The following is a 16,227-nucleotide window of genomic DNA, read 5'->3' as shown; positions in this document are numbered from 1 at the left end:
TAGGATTCCCTCTGCTACATGAGGCTGCGGTCTCTTTGGGCTGATCCCCCACAGCCAAGAGCCCAAAGGCCTCCATTTTCTTAAAACTAAAAACAAGAAGCAGCTTTTGGTTTTCTGTTTCTGAGGATATTAGCACAGAAAACTAGTTTGCTTAGTATTGAATGAAAAAGATTGAGAAAAGAAAAGAGTTTAAATCTCTAAAAAAATTATTTTAAAACACTTTGGGCTGGTAGGAAAATTTTCAATTTGAGTGCTAACTCACCACTTGTAATAACTATAACATTAGAAAGGGTGAGTCAACATTCAAATTAGAAGACATTTTGTAGCACCTTTTTTTAGTGCACTATAAAAAATCAACTCTTGAGGTGTCGAAGGTTAAAGGATCTCTAAAAGCATGACCAAAATGATAAAGAATTTATTAAATGAGATTGAGTCCGAAACCGACTTTAAGACCAAGTTCAAGACCGAGTCCAAGATTGAGTCTAAGACCGATTCCAAGACTGAGTTCAAGACTGAGTCTGAGATCCAATATTGGGTCCAAGACTGAATTCTATATCGAGTCCGAGGTTGGGTCCAAGATTGAGTCTAAAATCAAGTCCGAGACTGAGTTTGAAGTCGAGTTTGAAGTGTGTGTTGGGGGGGGGGGGGCTGTAGGGGGCTCCAAAAGTATAATAGGGTAGGGATAGTGAGATCTAGGATGGTACTTCCAAACTGACTATAAGTTGAGATTAAGGGTAAGGGGCTTGGGTGAGAGTGAGCATAGACTTAAGTGGTGTTAAAAGGGCCACCCAAGGAAGTGCTCAAGAGCAACTCCCACTCCCAGAAGGGAAATTAATTGTGATGCTTTTGGCTTATATGGAGTGGTGCCCCACTTGAGTACCTTGTGGCTCATTAGTCCTCACCCTTCCTAGAGGCTTGAGCCTTCCCTTCGGGATGGAAGTGGGGGAGTAAAAATACCTATACTAGGCCGTTAAACTATGGTGTTCCCCCCCTTGGTGTCCCAAAGCAAATGTTACACCCAAGGCTTAGGATTTAGAGGGTTTTATAATCAAGTTTTGTTGTACTAAGGGATGTTAAAAACTTAGTGGCTTGGTGTGCTTGGCTGCTTGTGCCTGCGGGGAGTGCAGCTAAACCTTAAATCTAGTTTAACCCGGGGAGGGGGATTGGGAGAGATTTGGGAATCTGTGGATAGATGGCTAATGCTTTATTGCTCGTGCAATGAGTAGCTGAAACTAAGTAGAACCAAGTAGGAGCTAGTATAATAGGCAGAAACCTTGGCGAAGGAACTTAACTAAGGCCAAGGTAGTGTTAATTAGATAAATGAGGTATTTGGCAAATTGGAAAGGAAAAGTTTGTCACTTACAGGCACTTTATTTTGCCTAACATACTATGGTTTTAAAGGTTATGGTGGAAGAATGAAGAAGAAATTTCAAAAGGATCAAAATATTATAGAATGGTCACCACAAGATATGTTTCATCTTCCATTTTATAAAGAATAAAACTCTTTGAGACGTCAAAAGCTAAAGGATCTTGAAATCAAGATTGAGTCTAAGACCGAGTTCAAGACCGAGTTTGAGACTAAGTTTGAAATCTGAGATCGGGTTTGAGATTGAGTTTGAAATTGAGTCCGAGACCGAGTTCAAGGTTGAGTCCGAGATCAAGTTCAAGATGGAGTTCAAGTCCAAGTCCAAATTCTAATACAAATTATGGGGTGAAACCTTAAAGAGATCATCTCTTGGGGGGGGGGGGGGGTGGCAAAGGGGGGGGATGTAGGGGGTTTTAAAAGTATAATAGGGATAGTGAGGTTCAAAAATAAGTTTTGAAAGGACTTCCCAATAGTGCTTCTAAACTAATTTGATGTTGGGACTGAGGGGTTAAAGGCCTTGGGTGGGAGTGAACACAGACTTTGGTAGTGCTATAGAAGCCACCCAAGGAAATGCTCAAGAGCAACTCCCACTCCCTAAAGGGAAACCAATTACAATGCTTCTGACTTATGTGGAATAATGCCCTACTTGAATACCATGTAGCTCATTGATCCTTACTTCTATGTGGGGCTTGGGCCTTCCCTTTGAGATGGAAGTGGGGGAGTAGGGGTATTATCAAGTTGTTAGGGCATAATGTTTCTCTCAGGGTCTCAAAGTAAGACATGCATCTAATGTTTAAGATTTAAAAGGTTCCATAATCAAGTTTTGCTATACCAAAAGATGTTAGAAATCTGGAGGTTTGGTGTGTTTGGCTACTTATGCTTATAAGGAGTGTGTGAGACACAAAATCCCTAGGCCCCAAAGAGAAGCCAAAAGGGTGCCATGTGGTAATGGATGAGGTGGAGGCCAAATGAGCTTAGCACATTTGGATTAAAAGTGCTAACTCGAAAAGTCAAGACCAGGAGTGGAACTCCTAACAAAGTGCTAAAGGAATGAACATGAAGTAAGCAATAAGTGAGTCTCTACAAGGGATTTCAAAGGGGGCTACAAGGGATTTCAAAAGTATAGTAGAGAGAGTGTGGGGGTTGGACCCCAGTGGAGCTAGTTTAGTTAGGAAAGGCTAGTTTGGCCTAAGAAAGCTATACCCAGATGTTGGGTGATGGGATAACCATTGGGAAATCCAAAACTAGAGTGAATACAGACTAACAAATGGGGTAGTTTAGTGAAGTGTTCAAGAGCCGGCTTTAGTTCCCTTAGGAGATTGAATGGTCGATACTCCTAGTCCAAGTGTGGGTGGCACTACCTATTTGGATACCTGGTATGGCTCAACAAAACCTCACTCTACGCCCATGGCTAGAGCACCCAAAGGTGGAAAGTGGGGATAATACATAAGCGGCTCGCATAGGGCCACAACCATGGACGAATGGCCTAGTCTTTGAGTGATAAGACTGTGATGTAGGTGTATTGAACCACCGGTATGATCAAGGTGAATGGGCATGGCATTAGTGTAATGGGTTGATATGTCGGTGGTACCTTAGAGTGTCGGTCATAGGATCGGACACGTGGAGCACTTGGACTAAGTGCAAAGGTTGAGTGGCATAAATGTCATTCTCAAGGCTAGCAAATCCTAAGTCATGAATTGAACTTATGGAGGTTGTGAATGAGACTCCTCCAAGTTGTCAGAAGTGGGGTTGAGTGATTAAAGTAGAATGGAAAATTTAATTGTTTACAAAATGTATCCAAACCTTAAGTCCAATATAACCTAGGAAGGAGGATTAGGAGAAAATTTGGGAATCCGTGGATGAATGGCTAACACTCTGTTGCTTGTACAGTAAGTAGTTAAATTAAGTAAGACAAAGTAGGAGTTGGTATAATAGCTAAAAACCTTAGTAAAGGAACATAATTAATACCAAGGTAGTGGTGGTCAGATAAATAAGATAAACTAATAAATTGGAAAGGAAAGATTTATGGCATACATATTCCAACTATATCCTAAATAGATTTTTCCATTTAATCCAATATTATTCTCTCAAATTCTTAATCCCTTTATGTTTTCTCATCTTCCTTTTATGTCAAATATTTTTATTTTTATATTTTTTGCCACTGCAAACCATAACATTCCTTTCAACTCCAAACTTTCAAATTTTAAGTCATCCAACTCTAAGTTTTCAAAATTTAAACCAACCAACTTTAATCCATCCAACTCCAAGCAATTTAATTCCAAAACATCTAACTGTAAAAAAGAAGAGGCAAGGAAAGAAAAGAAATATGGTGTAAGAGGAGATAAATAAAGAAGAAGTGAAGGAAAAAAAAAGGAAATGGGTTAAGTAAAAGGATCATTAAGTGTTACAATTAATTTATATTAAATTTTAAATAAAAAATAAATTCAAAAAGTCCAAGTAGATATTTAAGACAAATTACTTGTTATGCTTATGAGTGTTTGTCTAAACTTTAACAAAGATTCTATAGCTTATATAAATAAGCTAAAGTAAATGTGGAAAGAGTATGTAGAAGATAAAATTCACAACAACTCTCTAGAAGTGGTAGTTAAGGTTTTTTTCCTTTTGACAATATCCTTTTTATTTGATTTTTATTTTTAAAACATACAGATCTGATAAATATAAATTTAATGATGCAATAAAGGAACATTTCTTAAAGAAACCTCAAGTGAAGAAAGTTGTTCATACTGGTTTTATTTAAAAGTCATTGGAGGTGGTGAATGTGGAGTAGAGTATTACTACTTTTACTGCTACTATTATTGTTATTATAGATGACATAAAGCAAGACAATACTATATGACCAAATGTTTGATGCAAGAAGGTGAAGAAGGAAAATGATAGTAATAATTTATTGATTGAGATCATCATGAACACTAAAACAAAGATCATTAGTTATATAGAGCAATTATCTCAAGTTATATAAACTTCCTTTCATACTCTAGTGAAAGTTTTGAGATGTTTTAATTTTTTTTATTGTACTAGCAAACTAATTTAATCTTCATCTTTTTAAGAATCAATCTCTCTTTGAAATTAATCATGGACAAGTTCTTTTGCTCAAATTTGGAATAATATTTATGCTTGAGCATCACAATATTTCACATTTCTTTATGCTTTTTTTTCGTTGAATTCCATTAGCTTTAAGTTGATTAAAGCCATCTAGTGCATGTGCACATTATAATTTATCTCTGACATCTATTGCTTTGATTTGATATAGTTTATATACTATGCATAATTGATTTCTTTGACACTTTGTGTTTCAAGTGACTGAATGCATTCTAATGTTTCCTTCTCAGATTAAATTGACTCATCAACTCTTCAACTTGATTAATCTATAAAAGATCAAAACTATCACTATGATTTATACATATATTGTGTAAGATATAACATATAGTGATGTGATATTTGATATTGTCAAGTCTTGAATCATTTCATTTTAAGAGAATTCAAAATCTAATAACAAAAGGCAACAAAATAATCATCTTTAGATATAATATAAAGTAAAATTACTTTGATTTTAACATGCCAAAAACTCTTTCCACTGCTATTCTTGTGGTTGAAGTTCTAATTTTATTAACATTTTTTTAACTTGTATTTCAATCCCTTATATGGACTAAATATATATGGGCGTGGTGGATAATTTGTATCTCCTACTAACATATCTTTCTGACCAATTATAACAACTACCACCCATGTAAATGAAAATCCCAAATCAAGCTATAAGCAATCAAAAAGAATGACTTGAGAAATAATTTATAAAAATTCAAATATAGAGAGAAAAGTTTTGTGAATAAAAATGCATTCAATACTGTGCTAGGTGACTTTTTGAGAAGTTTAAATTCAGAAGCTTACATTTAGTATCAAACAAGTCTTAAATCCTATAATGCATGTGATTATGGGATGAGATTTGGATATACCGTCATCATGGATCCTTAGAATCTTGGAGGATAAAATAGATGCGCTATATATGGTATTAGAGTAAATGACATACGTTCAATTCCCATTGATTAGTGGCTACTTAAAATATAATATACCTTTGAGCAAAGTATATATTCTTACCCTTAAAATTGAAACAGAATAACATCATATGTATAGGTTGACTCATCAATATAATGACTAGTTGTATCATATGGAATAACTAATCTACAAAATGGAAAGATTGGTAGATTCAGTCGGGAAATAGAAGTTGACTTATCAATAGAATGATTAATTGCCTCATGGAATAATTGGTTTATGCAATGTAGAATGTAGGATGACCACATGGAATGGTTAATCTACACAATGGAAGGATTGGTAAATTCAATCTGAAAATGAAGGTTGACTCATTAGTAGAATGATTAATTGCCTCATGGAATAGCTAGTTTACACAATGTAGGATGTAAGATGACTAGTTACTTCACATGGAATAGCTAATCTACACAATGGAATGATTGATAAAGAAGGTGTTGGTTACACAATTACCCTACCCTAGGGCTCATAATGGAACAGCAGCGCAATGGAGCTTTTGAGGTAGCTTGGCTAGATCTTTGTCTTTTTGCGCTAGATCATAACATTGGTATCAAAAAATAATTCATCTACAAATAGGATTGATAGATTAAATCCAAAAATATAGGTGTTGGCTCCTCTTCGCTTAATATGTCCTCACTAATCAATGAGAACATTAACATCTCTGAAGGGGGGGTGAGTATAATGTGTATGATCATGTGATTTACTGTCACTGTGGATTTTTGGTATCTTGGGGGATTAATAGGGATAAAATAATTACTAAGGGCTCTCTCATCAAGTAATTGCCCCTTTTCCAATTAGTTTAAGAGGAGAGAGATAGGGTTTCTTGGTTGTTAAGAGAGCAAGGCTTTAAGAAGAGTTGTGATTCTCAGCTTTCATTCACGAGGGCATGAATTTGTAGGGAAATATAATAAATTATAAGTAACTAAAGGGATTGATTTGAGAGACGATCTATAAAGATTCAAATATAAAAGAAAAGGGCCCATAAGTAAAAATGCACCCTCTTTTCCAATTAGTTATTTGGGGTGTCCTTGGGTTTTAAATAGTATTGGGCTAATGACTTTCCAAAATTCAAGAACTTATATAAGTATTTTGCAAAAAGTATAATTTATAGAATAACAGAGTAAAACTTTCTTGTTAAACAGTACTAAATTGGGTAACTTCTTGGAAGTCCAAATTCAAAAACTTACACAAACATCTTGCAAAGAATATAATTTAGAATTAGAATGCAAACTTGTGTAAGCTCCTGAATTTAGACTTTCCAGCCTAGTACTATTCAAACCAAAGGACATTTAACCCTAAATATCCTAAAACCCTTAACCAATTGGAAAAGGGGGTACATTTTTGTTCATGGGCCCTTTTCTTCTATATTTGAACCCCTATAGATCATCTCTCGAGTCGTTCCCTTGGTTTTTTACAATTCACCACACTTCCTTGCAAATTCACGCCCTCATGAACGAAAGCTGAGAGCTTGTAGCGCATGTGATCATGGGATAAGATTTAAATATACTGTCACCGTGGATCCTTGGAACCTTGGGGGATAAATGGGGATAAAATAACCACTAAAGTCTCTCTCATTAAGCAATTGCCCCTTTTCCAATTGGCTTAAGGGGAGAGAGATAAGGTGCACTATATGTGGTATTGGAGCAAATGGCACAGGTTCGATTTTTATTGATTAGTGGCTACTTAAAAATATAATATACCCTTAAGTAAGGTATATTCCTACTCTTAAATTTGAAATCGTACATATTAGGCAATCCATACGTACGTCCTTTCTCTTGTATGGAGTACCCATGGACAAAGGTATCCACCGTGGGACTGCGGTACGGGTGGATAATTAATTGCCTCACATGGAATAGTTGGTTTACACAATAGAAGGACTGGTAAATTTAGTGCAGAAATGGAGGTGTTGGTTGGGACTGCGGTACGGGTGGATAACTAGTTGCCTCACATGGAATAGCTAGTTTACACAATGGAAAGATTGGTAAAATTCAGTGCGGAAATGGAAGTGTTGGTTCCTTTTATCCTACTTCCTACCTTTAAATTTGAAATTGTACATATTAAACATCCATACATATGTCTTTCCTCTTGTATGGAGTATCCATAGACGAAGGTATCCACCGTGGGACTGCAAATAGAAGAATTGGTAGATTCAATGGGGAAATGGAGGTGTTAGTTCCCTTTATCCTACTTCCTACCCTTAAATTTGAAATTGTATGTATTAAGCATCCATGCATATGTCCTTCCTCTTGTGTGGAGTATCCATAGACAAAGGTATCCACTGTGGGATTACGAATGGAAGGATTGGTAGATTCAATGGGGAAATGGAGGTGTTGCTTCCCCTTGTTCTACTTTTTACCCTTAAATTTGAAATTGTACGTATTAAGCATCCATATGTACATTTTTCCTCTTGTGTAGAGTACCTATAAACGAAAGTATCTGCTATGGGATTGTGGCATGGGTGGATAACTAGTTGCCTCACATGGAATAGCTAATTTACACAATGAAAGGATTGGTAAATTCAGTGTAGAAATGGAGGTGTTGGTTCCCCTTTGTTCAATAGGACATTGACATCTCTAAAGGAGGGGTGAGTGTAGCACATGTGATTATGGGATGAGATTTGGATATACTGTCACCGTGGATTTTTGGAACTTTGGAAAATAAATGGGGATAAAATAGCTATTAAGAACCCTCTCATCAAACAATTGCCCCTTTTCTAATTGGTTTAAGGGGAGAGAGATAAAGTGTGCTATACACACCCTACCCCTTAGGTCAAGCCCAGCTGGAGCAAATTAAACTTGCTAAATGTCAATTAACACGTGGTGCAATTCCCTTAACCCAACCAACAAAATCAGACCTAAGACAAGGATGTTTAACCCCAAATATCCTAATACCCTTAACCAATTGAAAAAGGGGGTGCTTATCGGCTCTTTTCCTCTATATTTGAACCTTTATAGATCGTTTTTCGAGTCATTTCCTTTGGTTGCTTACAATTTATTTTTCTCTAGCCTTAACATAGGCTCTCTTGGAATGACTGCCACTTAGGAATGCTCAATTGCTCCAGTTATACATAATATCCCTTTTAGCTTCTAAATAAAATTGAACAAAAGTTGAGAGCCATAGCTTTTTTGAGAGCCCCATTTTTTTGACATTATATCCTTCGTATCAAACTCAATTATAGGCAAATTGGATGTACAGGATATCAATCTCAACATATAGTGTGATTCTTTTAGCTGACTAACAGAGTTCAACTTAAAACCCTTTTAATACTAAATGTAAGTTTTTAATTTGGATTTCTTGGGAAGTCACCCAACCTACTATTATTCAAATCTAAGAACGTTTCCCAAGGCTTTTGCACTTTTGTTCATAGGCCCTTTCCTTCTATATTTGAACCCTTATGGATCACTTTTCAAATTTTTCTCTTTGGTTACTTATAATTGCATATAATCAGCATAAGACTATTTTATATAAAACTTGCTAAACTCAATGTTAATTGCTTTACAAAATTATAAACTAACTCATTATACAGTAGCACCATACCTTGTCAAAGCAATCGTAACCTTAGTCTTTACTAGAATAGCCCTTCAAAGCCTATATCTTCAATAAACAACTACTTAAAAAGTATTTCACAAAGAAGATTGAAAGTTGTTTTAAAAACTCACAAACTTCTTTTGAACATATTGTCACTGTAAGATTAATCCATGAAAGAGCTAAACCTCTCATAAGCCCATACCTTTGGAAATTGACAATATTTCCTTTTTATTTCCATAGTTCATCAGACTAAAGTGCTTAGAATAATGTATACCTTCAACTTTTGCAATGGAATGTAAGCCTAAGACCATTTAATAAAATGGTGGCCTTGGGCTGGGATCTGCAGCCTCATGTAGCAGAGGGGATCCTATGCCATATGCGGGTATTGAATATGCTATGCTTTAATTGGGAGGGTACCACGTGGCAAACCTAAACACCCGGGCATCATTTGGGTTCTATGCAAAAGCTCAATTTTCAAGAAGAAGATTGTCAGACGCACAGATGCCGCATTCATTCCATCAAGTTCCAAGTCCATTGGCAGGGACCTCTCTGGACGCCTGTATGCGCGAGATCCTTCCTATGACCATTGATTAAAGTTACACAATCTCTGATAACTCTCAGTGTAATATAATTGCAGATAGCTTTCCCTAGCACCAAGAATTCTTCCATGGCGGCAATCTGCCATGGCTGCTTGTGTTCTAGAAGAGAAATGGTGGCTTCGATTTGTGGCTTTGGAGTGGCATTAAATTCTTCTTGCGCCGCCGCGGCGATTCTTCCGCAAGGCCCGCCACCAGCGGAGAAGAACGAATTCGTCCAAAGTAAGTGCCACAGCATCTTATCAGTTGGAGCAAATCTTGTTTGCCACTGGCAGAGCTCCTGGAAAGAAGTAAAGCCAACAAAGAGAAGAACGATAGAGAAGTAAGTTCTCTTGATAAGATCACTCACATTCTTGTGATTTAGAGGCTGGAAAGCTACTACAAACGCAACTACACAGACTACTTCGAATACATCAAGGTATGAAAAACTCGATTCCATACTCAAGTTCTTCGTGTTTTTTCAGCGTACCACCAAGAACAAGACGCTCTCTCCAACCGAAGAAAAGATCAACGCCTGGCTTGACAAGAACAAGACCAAAAAATAGGATTTTTGTCGACGGGGATTGTCAAGAAATACAAGCTTTCGTGTATGTGGAATTCCATTCCTCCTGTATGGACAATCCCCCTCCCTGTACAATTCGCTCGCCACCAGACCATCTCGTTCGATCGAAGCGACTCTTTTTGCAGCCCAAGTTCCCCAAAAACAAATTCTTTTTCTTGTGTGTGTGTGTGACCATCTCTGGTTTTGTTATTCCGCGCGATCTTCTTTCTCTGTGCTGCTCGCCCCGTTGTAAGAATCTCCCAAAACTAATCCTCTTCCCCTGCTCGATCAAGATGGTCCTTGCGAGAAGTCCCCTTTGCCGTAGAAGTAGTGTGCCTTGTCCGCCGAGCTGTTCCTAGCACTTGTTTCCTCCTCGTCCCCTCCTTTCCTCCGCCGCTGACTCTGAGTTGTCCTTCCACCCGTGCCGCCTCTTTTAAGTAAGAGGCTCGTGTTTCTCCCTCGACGTACCGTTGTCGTCGTTGTTGTTCTCGACGCTCGAGGCGGCGGGCGTGGCTGCTTCCGGCTGACGTTTGAGCTTGTGGTACAAGTCGGAGGGGCCGACTTGTACCACGCGACGTCCTTGAAGACAGGACGGTGCATGGTAAGAACTACCAGACACCTGAGGAGCTCTATCCTCCAACTTTAGAAATGTAAGTTTGCTGCTTCTCTTGTTCTTCTCTGACGAGTTTGCTGTATTGGTTTCCAGGCCAACTCTAGGCACTACATGTATTCACAAGTTTACAACATTTCCAGGTACCATTTTCTCAAAGAGGACAGAGAGCCCGCTCAAGCCACGCAGCCGATGATAGTTTTACCAATTTAGATCAAGGTTCTGAAGTAAAAGGGAGAATGGTGGTAAGGGTCAGGCCGCGAGCGAGTGGGAAAAGAGATGGCGACAAGACCGAGCTTGGGAAAGGACGAGCGCGAAAGAACTTGTTTGTTTACAAGGTTTGCAGATGTCGGCGGACCTCCGTGGCCTTGGTAACCATTCCCAAGACTGGCAAATCCAGGTGCGAGAGAGAAGAGAATACAAGACCTAAGAAAGAGATGTTTGGCACTTTCATTTCACCACTGCCGAGTCTTGGCTATCATCGCGATCAATGTCTACCTGAGCTCTCTCCTGCGTGGCCCAAGTTAATACCAGTATTAATATCATTTTAGTATTAATTGTAGTATTAGTATCTATTGTGCGAACGTCTTGAGCGTATCAAGTTGAAGCATGGCAGAGTGGCGGTGAATGCTCTCGCTAAATATCAGTCAAATTCAAAATTAGTATTAATAAAGATTAAAACTTAATCTTTTTTTGAATTCATTCCCGCCATCATTAATTTTTTTATAAATTTAATTATGCTCTAACTGGCAACAGATTTAAAATTAGCTGTACTAATCATTATTTTATTAAAATAATCATCAGCATAAGTCAAAATTTGTTGTTGTCTGAACAAGCAGGGTGTCAAGGATCATCATCTCACGTGGGATTCTCTGGAAAAAATCTTCACGCAAGAAATCGTGCCTGACACAATTGTCTCGTTGATCCTGGTGGGGCATTCTAAGCATGCTTCTCTCACGGTGATCATAGTGTTCCAGATCATCATCCTTCCCTAAGCACCAATGACTATATTCCTAAGAGCATGTCATTATCGAGTAAGTGGCTGGCAAAACTTGTGAAATCCTCAATCCCAGGCAGCTTATAGCCTTCTTTTAAAAATGTCTATAATGTGTTCTTGAATTACAAGACGAGGTGAAGATGAATGTCTGAGGGGGCTCTTGCGTCCTCATCACTGGCTCTGGATCTGGCATTGGTATGTCTCTTCATTGGCACACACAGAAAAAGAGAAAGAAGAGAGATAAGAATTTCTCGTCTGGAAAGCACTTTAATTAGCTTTTCCAGGGAGGGCGCTGGTGGTGCAAACATCACGATTGTGGATTTGTCACGTGAGAATGGGATGCGAACTCTGAGCTTGGTGAAGGAGGAGCACCAAAAGCTGAAAAATCTGAATTCTCCCTTTGCCATATTCATCGAGTGTGATGTCCGCGATCCAGGTCAAGAGACACTTTCAGCATTCCTTTTCTTGTTTTTAAAAACATTTATATCCTGTAGAGCAAGTCACAAAACATTCTTGAGACTGGATGCGTGCGTCATGTCGAGCAGGGGGACTTCGTGAGCAAATGGCGTAAGGTCTTGAGCATGAACCTCATGGCAGCCATCGAATGCACACGCGAAGCAAGATTCATGATGGCTCCTCCAGGACTGTCCAGGAGGACGAGGACGGATGACTTATTGCCTCCCACTTAGGGGGAACCTTGTGAACAGCATGGAAGCAAAGGTGATATGGTGTGTTTAGACATGATGGTCCCTTCCTCACCAACGATCGCTTCCCTCAATTTGGGAAGTCAGCAGCCATGGAATGTCCACTCTAGGGCCCAATGCCTCACCTGTGGAAGTTGCAAATAGATGGAAGCCGCAACACGCAAGCTAAGGAACACAAGCCTCCTAAGCCTCCCTTTGCGTGCATGTCTCCCTGAACACCTCAACTATTACATTCTTCTTCTACTGGCTCTTACATCCTCCTCCACGACTTTTGCTCCTTCCTTTGTTGGTGTCCCTTGGGCTGCCATCATTGAGGCGATCCAAACATCAGGCTTGATTATGTGAAAGCAAAAAGAAACATTTATAAAAACTTGGACAACGATACATTGGGATGTCTTGGCACAATTTCAAAGGAGATGGAACGACAAACAACTGAAACCAGAAAATGTGGAGGCTGGGCTAGTGTTCTACATCACATCATCCTTCCCTTTAAACACCAATTTTCCTGAGAGCATGTCATTATCGAGAAAGCTGGCTGGCAAAAATTGAAATCCTCAAATCCAGGTAGCTTATACCTTTCTTTTGAAAACGTCTATAATGCGTTCTTGAACAAGCAGAAGATGAAGGTTGGAGGTGGCTCCTGCGTCCTCATCACTGGCATTGGTATGTCTCTTCTTTTGGCACACACAGCAAAGAGAAAAAAAAGTGGAGAGAATAAGTTCTCGTCATTGGCTCACTTTCACTCGAACGAATTGTCTTTTCCAGGAAGGGTGCTGGCACTTGCGATGCGTGACGATTGTGGAATTGTCATGTGAGAATGGGCTGTGAACACTGAGCTTGGTAAAAGAGGAGCACCATTAGCTGACGAATCCTAATCCTCCGTTTGCCATCTTCGTTGAGTGTGATGTCTGCGATCCAGAGGTGAGAGAGAAATTTCAGCATTCCTTTTCCCGGTTTGTTAAATAATTTCCTCCTGTAGAGCAAGTCGCAAAAGCGTTCAAGGAAACGTCACAAGCCAAGCAGTAACTCTTGATTCTGGAAGAGATTTCCACTGATACCCTTAAAACATATCTGGATGATCATTTGAACAGATCCAAGCTATGAGGTCCCAAGACAGTCCTGGAGGAGCCATCCTGAATCTCGCTTTGGCTGGCAGACTGTTTCTTGTCCCTTTGTATCTGATCTACTTGGCATCCAAGGGTAAGTACATTCTTTTCTTTTTCTCGACCTCCTGTTTTCTTCTTTAATGATGAAAGGTGGACTCAGGTCGCTTGTGGAACTACAGAGCTCAAAATCCCGGGGTTTGGAGTTCATCCTTTTGCAGGATCATAAGCGAACTATTGCTGATGTTTCAGTATGTTGAAACGCCCATGACTGCCAAGAGCTGATCCCTGCAACTATACCAACGAAAAATCCAGTGTACAAATTTCTTCTCATTTGTCATTCAATACTAGAGTTGATCGAACTAGTTTTCATGTTTCTATTGTGCTAATATTCTCAGAAACAGAAAACCAAAAGCTGCTTCTTAGTTTTTAGTTTTAAATATGCAACCAAAAGCTGCTTCTTAGTTTTTAGTTTTAAATATGCAACCAAAAGCTGCTTCTTAGTTTTTAGTTTTAAATATGCAACCAAAAGCTGCTTCTTAGTTTTTAGTTTTAAATATGCTATGCTTATATAGACTTGGGAGGGCTTGATTCCAGACCTCGGCATGTGGGATATTGTATAACCCCTACCACGTGGCAGGCCTAAAACTTCCAGCGCGACGTCAGCATCTCATTGGGCCTCCAGATTCCAAACCCCGGGATCTGTCGGGGATCTGTCCTCTTCGATTGGAACCGCGAGACAACCGCCAGTTATAACTCGATCCCACGGAGCTCCCACTTTCTTGGCGCCAAAATCCTGGGCAGGATCTCCTAGCGTCGATTCTTGTCCATGAACGCCCGCTCACAATCTGGAGACCAGATGAAAGATGATGTTGATAACTTTAGCAACGCTCACAATGGTGCAGTGTGATTAGAAAGATGATCCACAAAACAACCGAGATACTGAATCTTGCCCAAGAAATGCTACACATCCTTCACACACTTCAGAGTAGGGAACTTTAGAACAGCCACAAGTTTGTTAAGATCGTAGAATCGATTAAGGTTGTAAAACCTTTCCAAAGAGCTGCGAATGTGAGTTGTGGACAGTGATCTTTTGTGACGTAAGTTTTCCAGAGTTGCACCCTCGCTGCTAGATCCTTAGCTTCTCTACTCTACTTCCAGGATTTGTGGAAGTTCTATAGCTCGAGCTAGACGCTGGCCAGGGCTCGACTCGAGCGGCTTTAGTTGTGATCTGGAAAGAATGGCATGGCGTGTGGATGAGCTCCTCGGCGTCCTCCAGCCTTCCAGACCTCGCAAGAACATCCAGATCATGCTGTAGTGATCCTTGACGGGTCTCAATACAATGATCCGCCTGCTCACTCGTGAGGATAACTCACAACCATCTCCAAATGATAGAATAACTCTTTCAGAAAGAGCATAAGCCTGACACCGCCGTGGCGATCACCATGATCCACGTCCCTTGGTACCATTACCTAGACCCGCCTTAAATCTTTTCGACAAATCCAGGTGTGAGAGAGAGGAGAAGATTTTGAAGGACAAGACCGAAGAAAGAGATGTTTGGCACTTCTTGGCGATCATCGCGATCAATCTCTACGTGAGCTCTCTCCTGCGTGACCGAAGTTACCACTCGCACAACCTTTTATTCCCTGGTCTTCGAAACAAAATCTCAGGATGGCGTAGTCCGAGGATCCGGATACAAAACCACACCTTCATCCTGCGAGTTAAAAGCGATATCTCGAAAGCTCTTGCCAAGCCTGGCGATCACCACGGTCTCCACTCATGGATTTTTGGCGTCCACCTCGGCAAGAGCTTCCCTGCGTATCGTTAACCAGGGTTAAGGCCTAACTAAATCGTTATGTAGAGGAGGGGCGCAATATTTTTCAAGTTGGGAAGACAGGGACCTGAGGGATAGTCTTGTAGAGCCGATCCCGAATCGAACCCACCCGAAGAAGAGGGACCCTCAAACTGATCACTCCCTTTTATTTTCCCAAGCATGTTGGGGCACGGATTCGAACACACCACTCCTTCGTACTTACACCTAAAATGTATCAAACTCCACTCAAACTTGCAACGACGCGATCGTGTTTAGTGCTCGCAGTGGCGCTTTGAAGATTACTTTGGACGCTCGTTTGAGCTGGATGACTAGAGTTTCATGAATGAGACACACTGAAGACGAGTGCCATGAGATCATGAAGGCTAAAATCAAGGCAATGCTCCTAGCGTGAAGCTCTAATTTCGGGATTGTCTTTGCTTCTTTCAAAAGACTTTTTCATGGTATGATCAATGTCAATGATTAAGAAAATTGTTTAGTGGTTACATTAGTGTTTGGGGTGGTGTGTGTGTGTGTGTGTGTGTGTGGTGAGAAGTAAAATGACTATTTAAACAATGACCTTGCATCCCTTGTCCAACCTCACCTTGGGCGTGATGTAGTTTCGGGCCATGATAAAGTCAAACATAATCTTGTCAAAGTGTTCTGTGTAGTGAATGCCATCGAAGGTGAAGTACTCGCTGGGATGCTCACACACTGTGTAGACAGCATCTGTGTGGTTCACTGGCGCACAGCCACAAAGACCATCTCCATCACAGTTAAACTTGCCACCGCCGCCGCAGCACGACTGGAGCGAGTTCGTGAAGCCAAACTCCTCCATGTAGGTGTTGGCAGCAAACCAATCAAAGTAGTAAACAGTGAGACCGGGATACTCTTGGGTGAGCTCGGCCGC

The 16,227-nt window shown here is 40.0% G+C and overlaps 1 protein-coding gene across 1 annotated transcript; it reads left to right on the top strand.

Moving 5' to 3' along the window:
* Positions 1-9,598: 9,598 nt before the first annotated feature.
* On the top strand, positions 9,599-10,154 carry LOC9659752. The gene is made up of 4 exons (XM_024674177.1): positions 9,599-9,774; positions 9,828-9,874; positions 9,917-9,970; positions 10,017-10,154. The coding sequence occupies exons 1-4, from the start codon at positions 9,624-9,626 to the stop codon at positions 10,095-10,097; spliced, it is 333 nt and encodes a 110-aa protein (XP_024529945.1). The 5' UTR covers positions 9,599-9,623; the 3' UTR covers positions 10,098-10,154.
* The last annotated feature ends 6,073 nt before the right edge of the window (positions 10,155-16,227 follow it).

This window comes from Selaginella moellendorffii, unplaced genomic scaffold, assembly GCF_000143415.4.
Source record: "Selaginella moellendorffii unplaced genomic scaffold, v1.0 SELMOscaffold_12, whole genome shotgun sequence".
NCBI lineage: Eukaryota > Viridiplantae > Streptophyta > Lycopodiopsida > Selaginellales > Selaginellaceae > Selaginella > Selaginella moellendorffii.
Note: the sequence above shows the minus strand (reverse complement) of the source record. Positions and strands in the feature narration are given on the sequence as shown.

Bases quoted from the DNA above. Each gene is read 5' to 3' on its own strand.
- LOC9659752 (XM_024674177.1), top strand. From the start codon at position 9,624: ATGGCGGCAATCTGCCATGGCTGCTTGTGTTCTAGAAGAGAAATGGTG. The intron at 9,875-9,916 runs GTAAGTTCTCTT...CTTGTGATTTAG, and splicing joins AAGAGAAGAACGATAGAGAA to AGGCTGGAAAGCTACTACAA. The intron at 9,971-10,016 runs GTATGAAAAACT...GTGTTTTTTCAG, and splicing joins ACTACTTCGAATACATCAAG to CGTACCACCAAGAACAAGAC.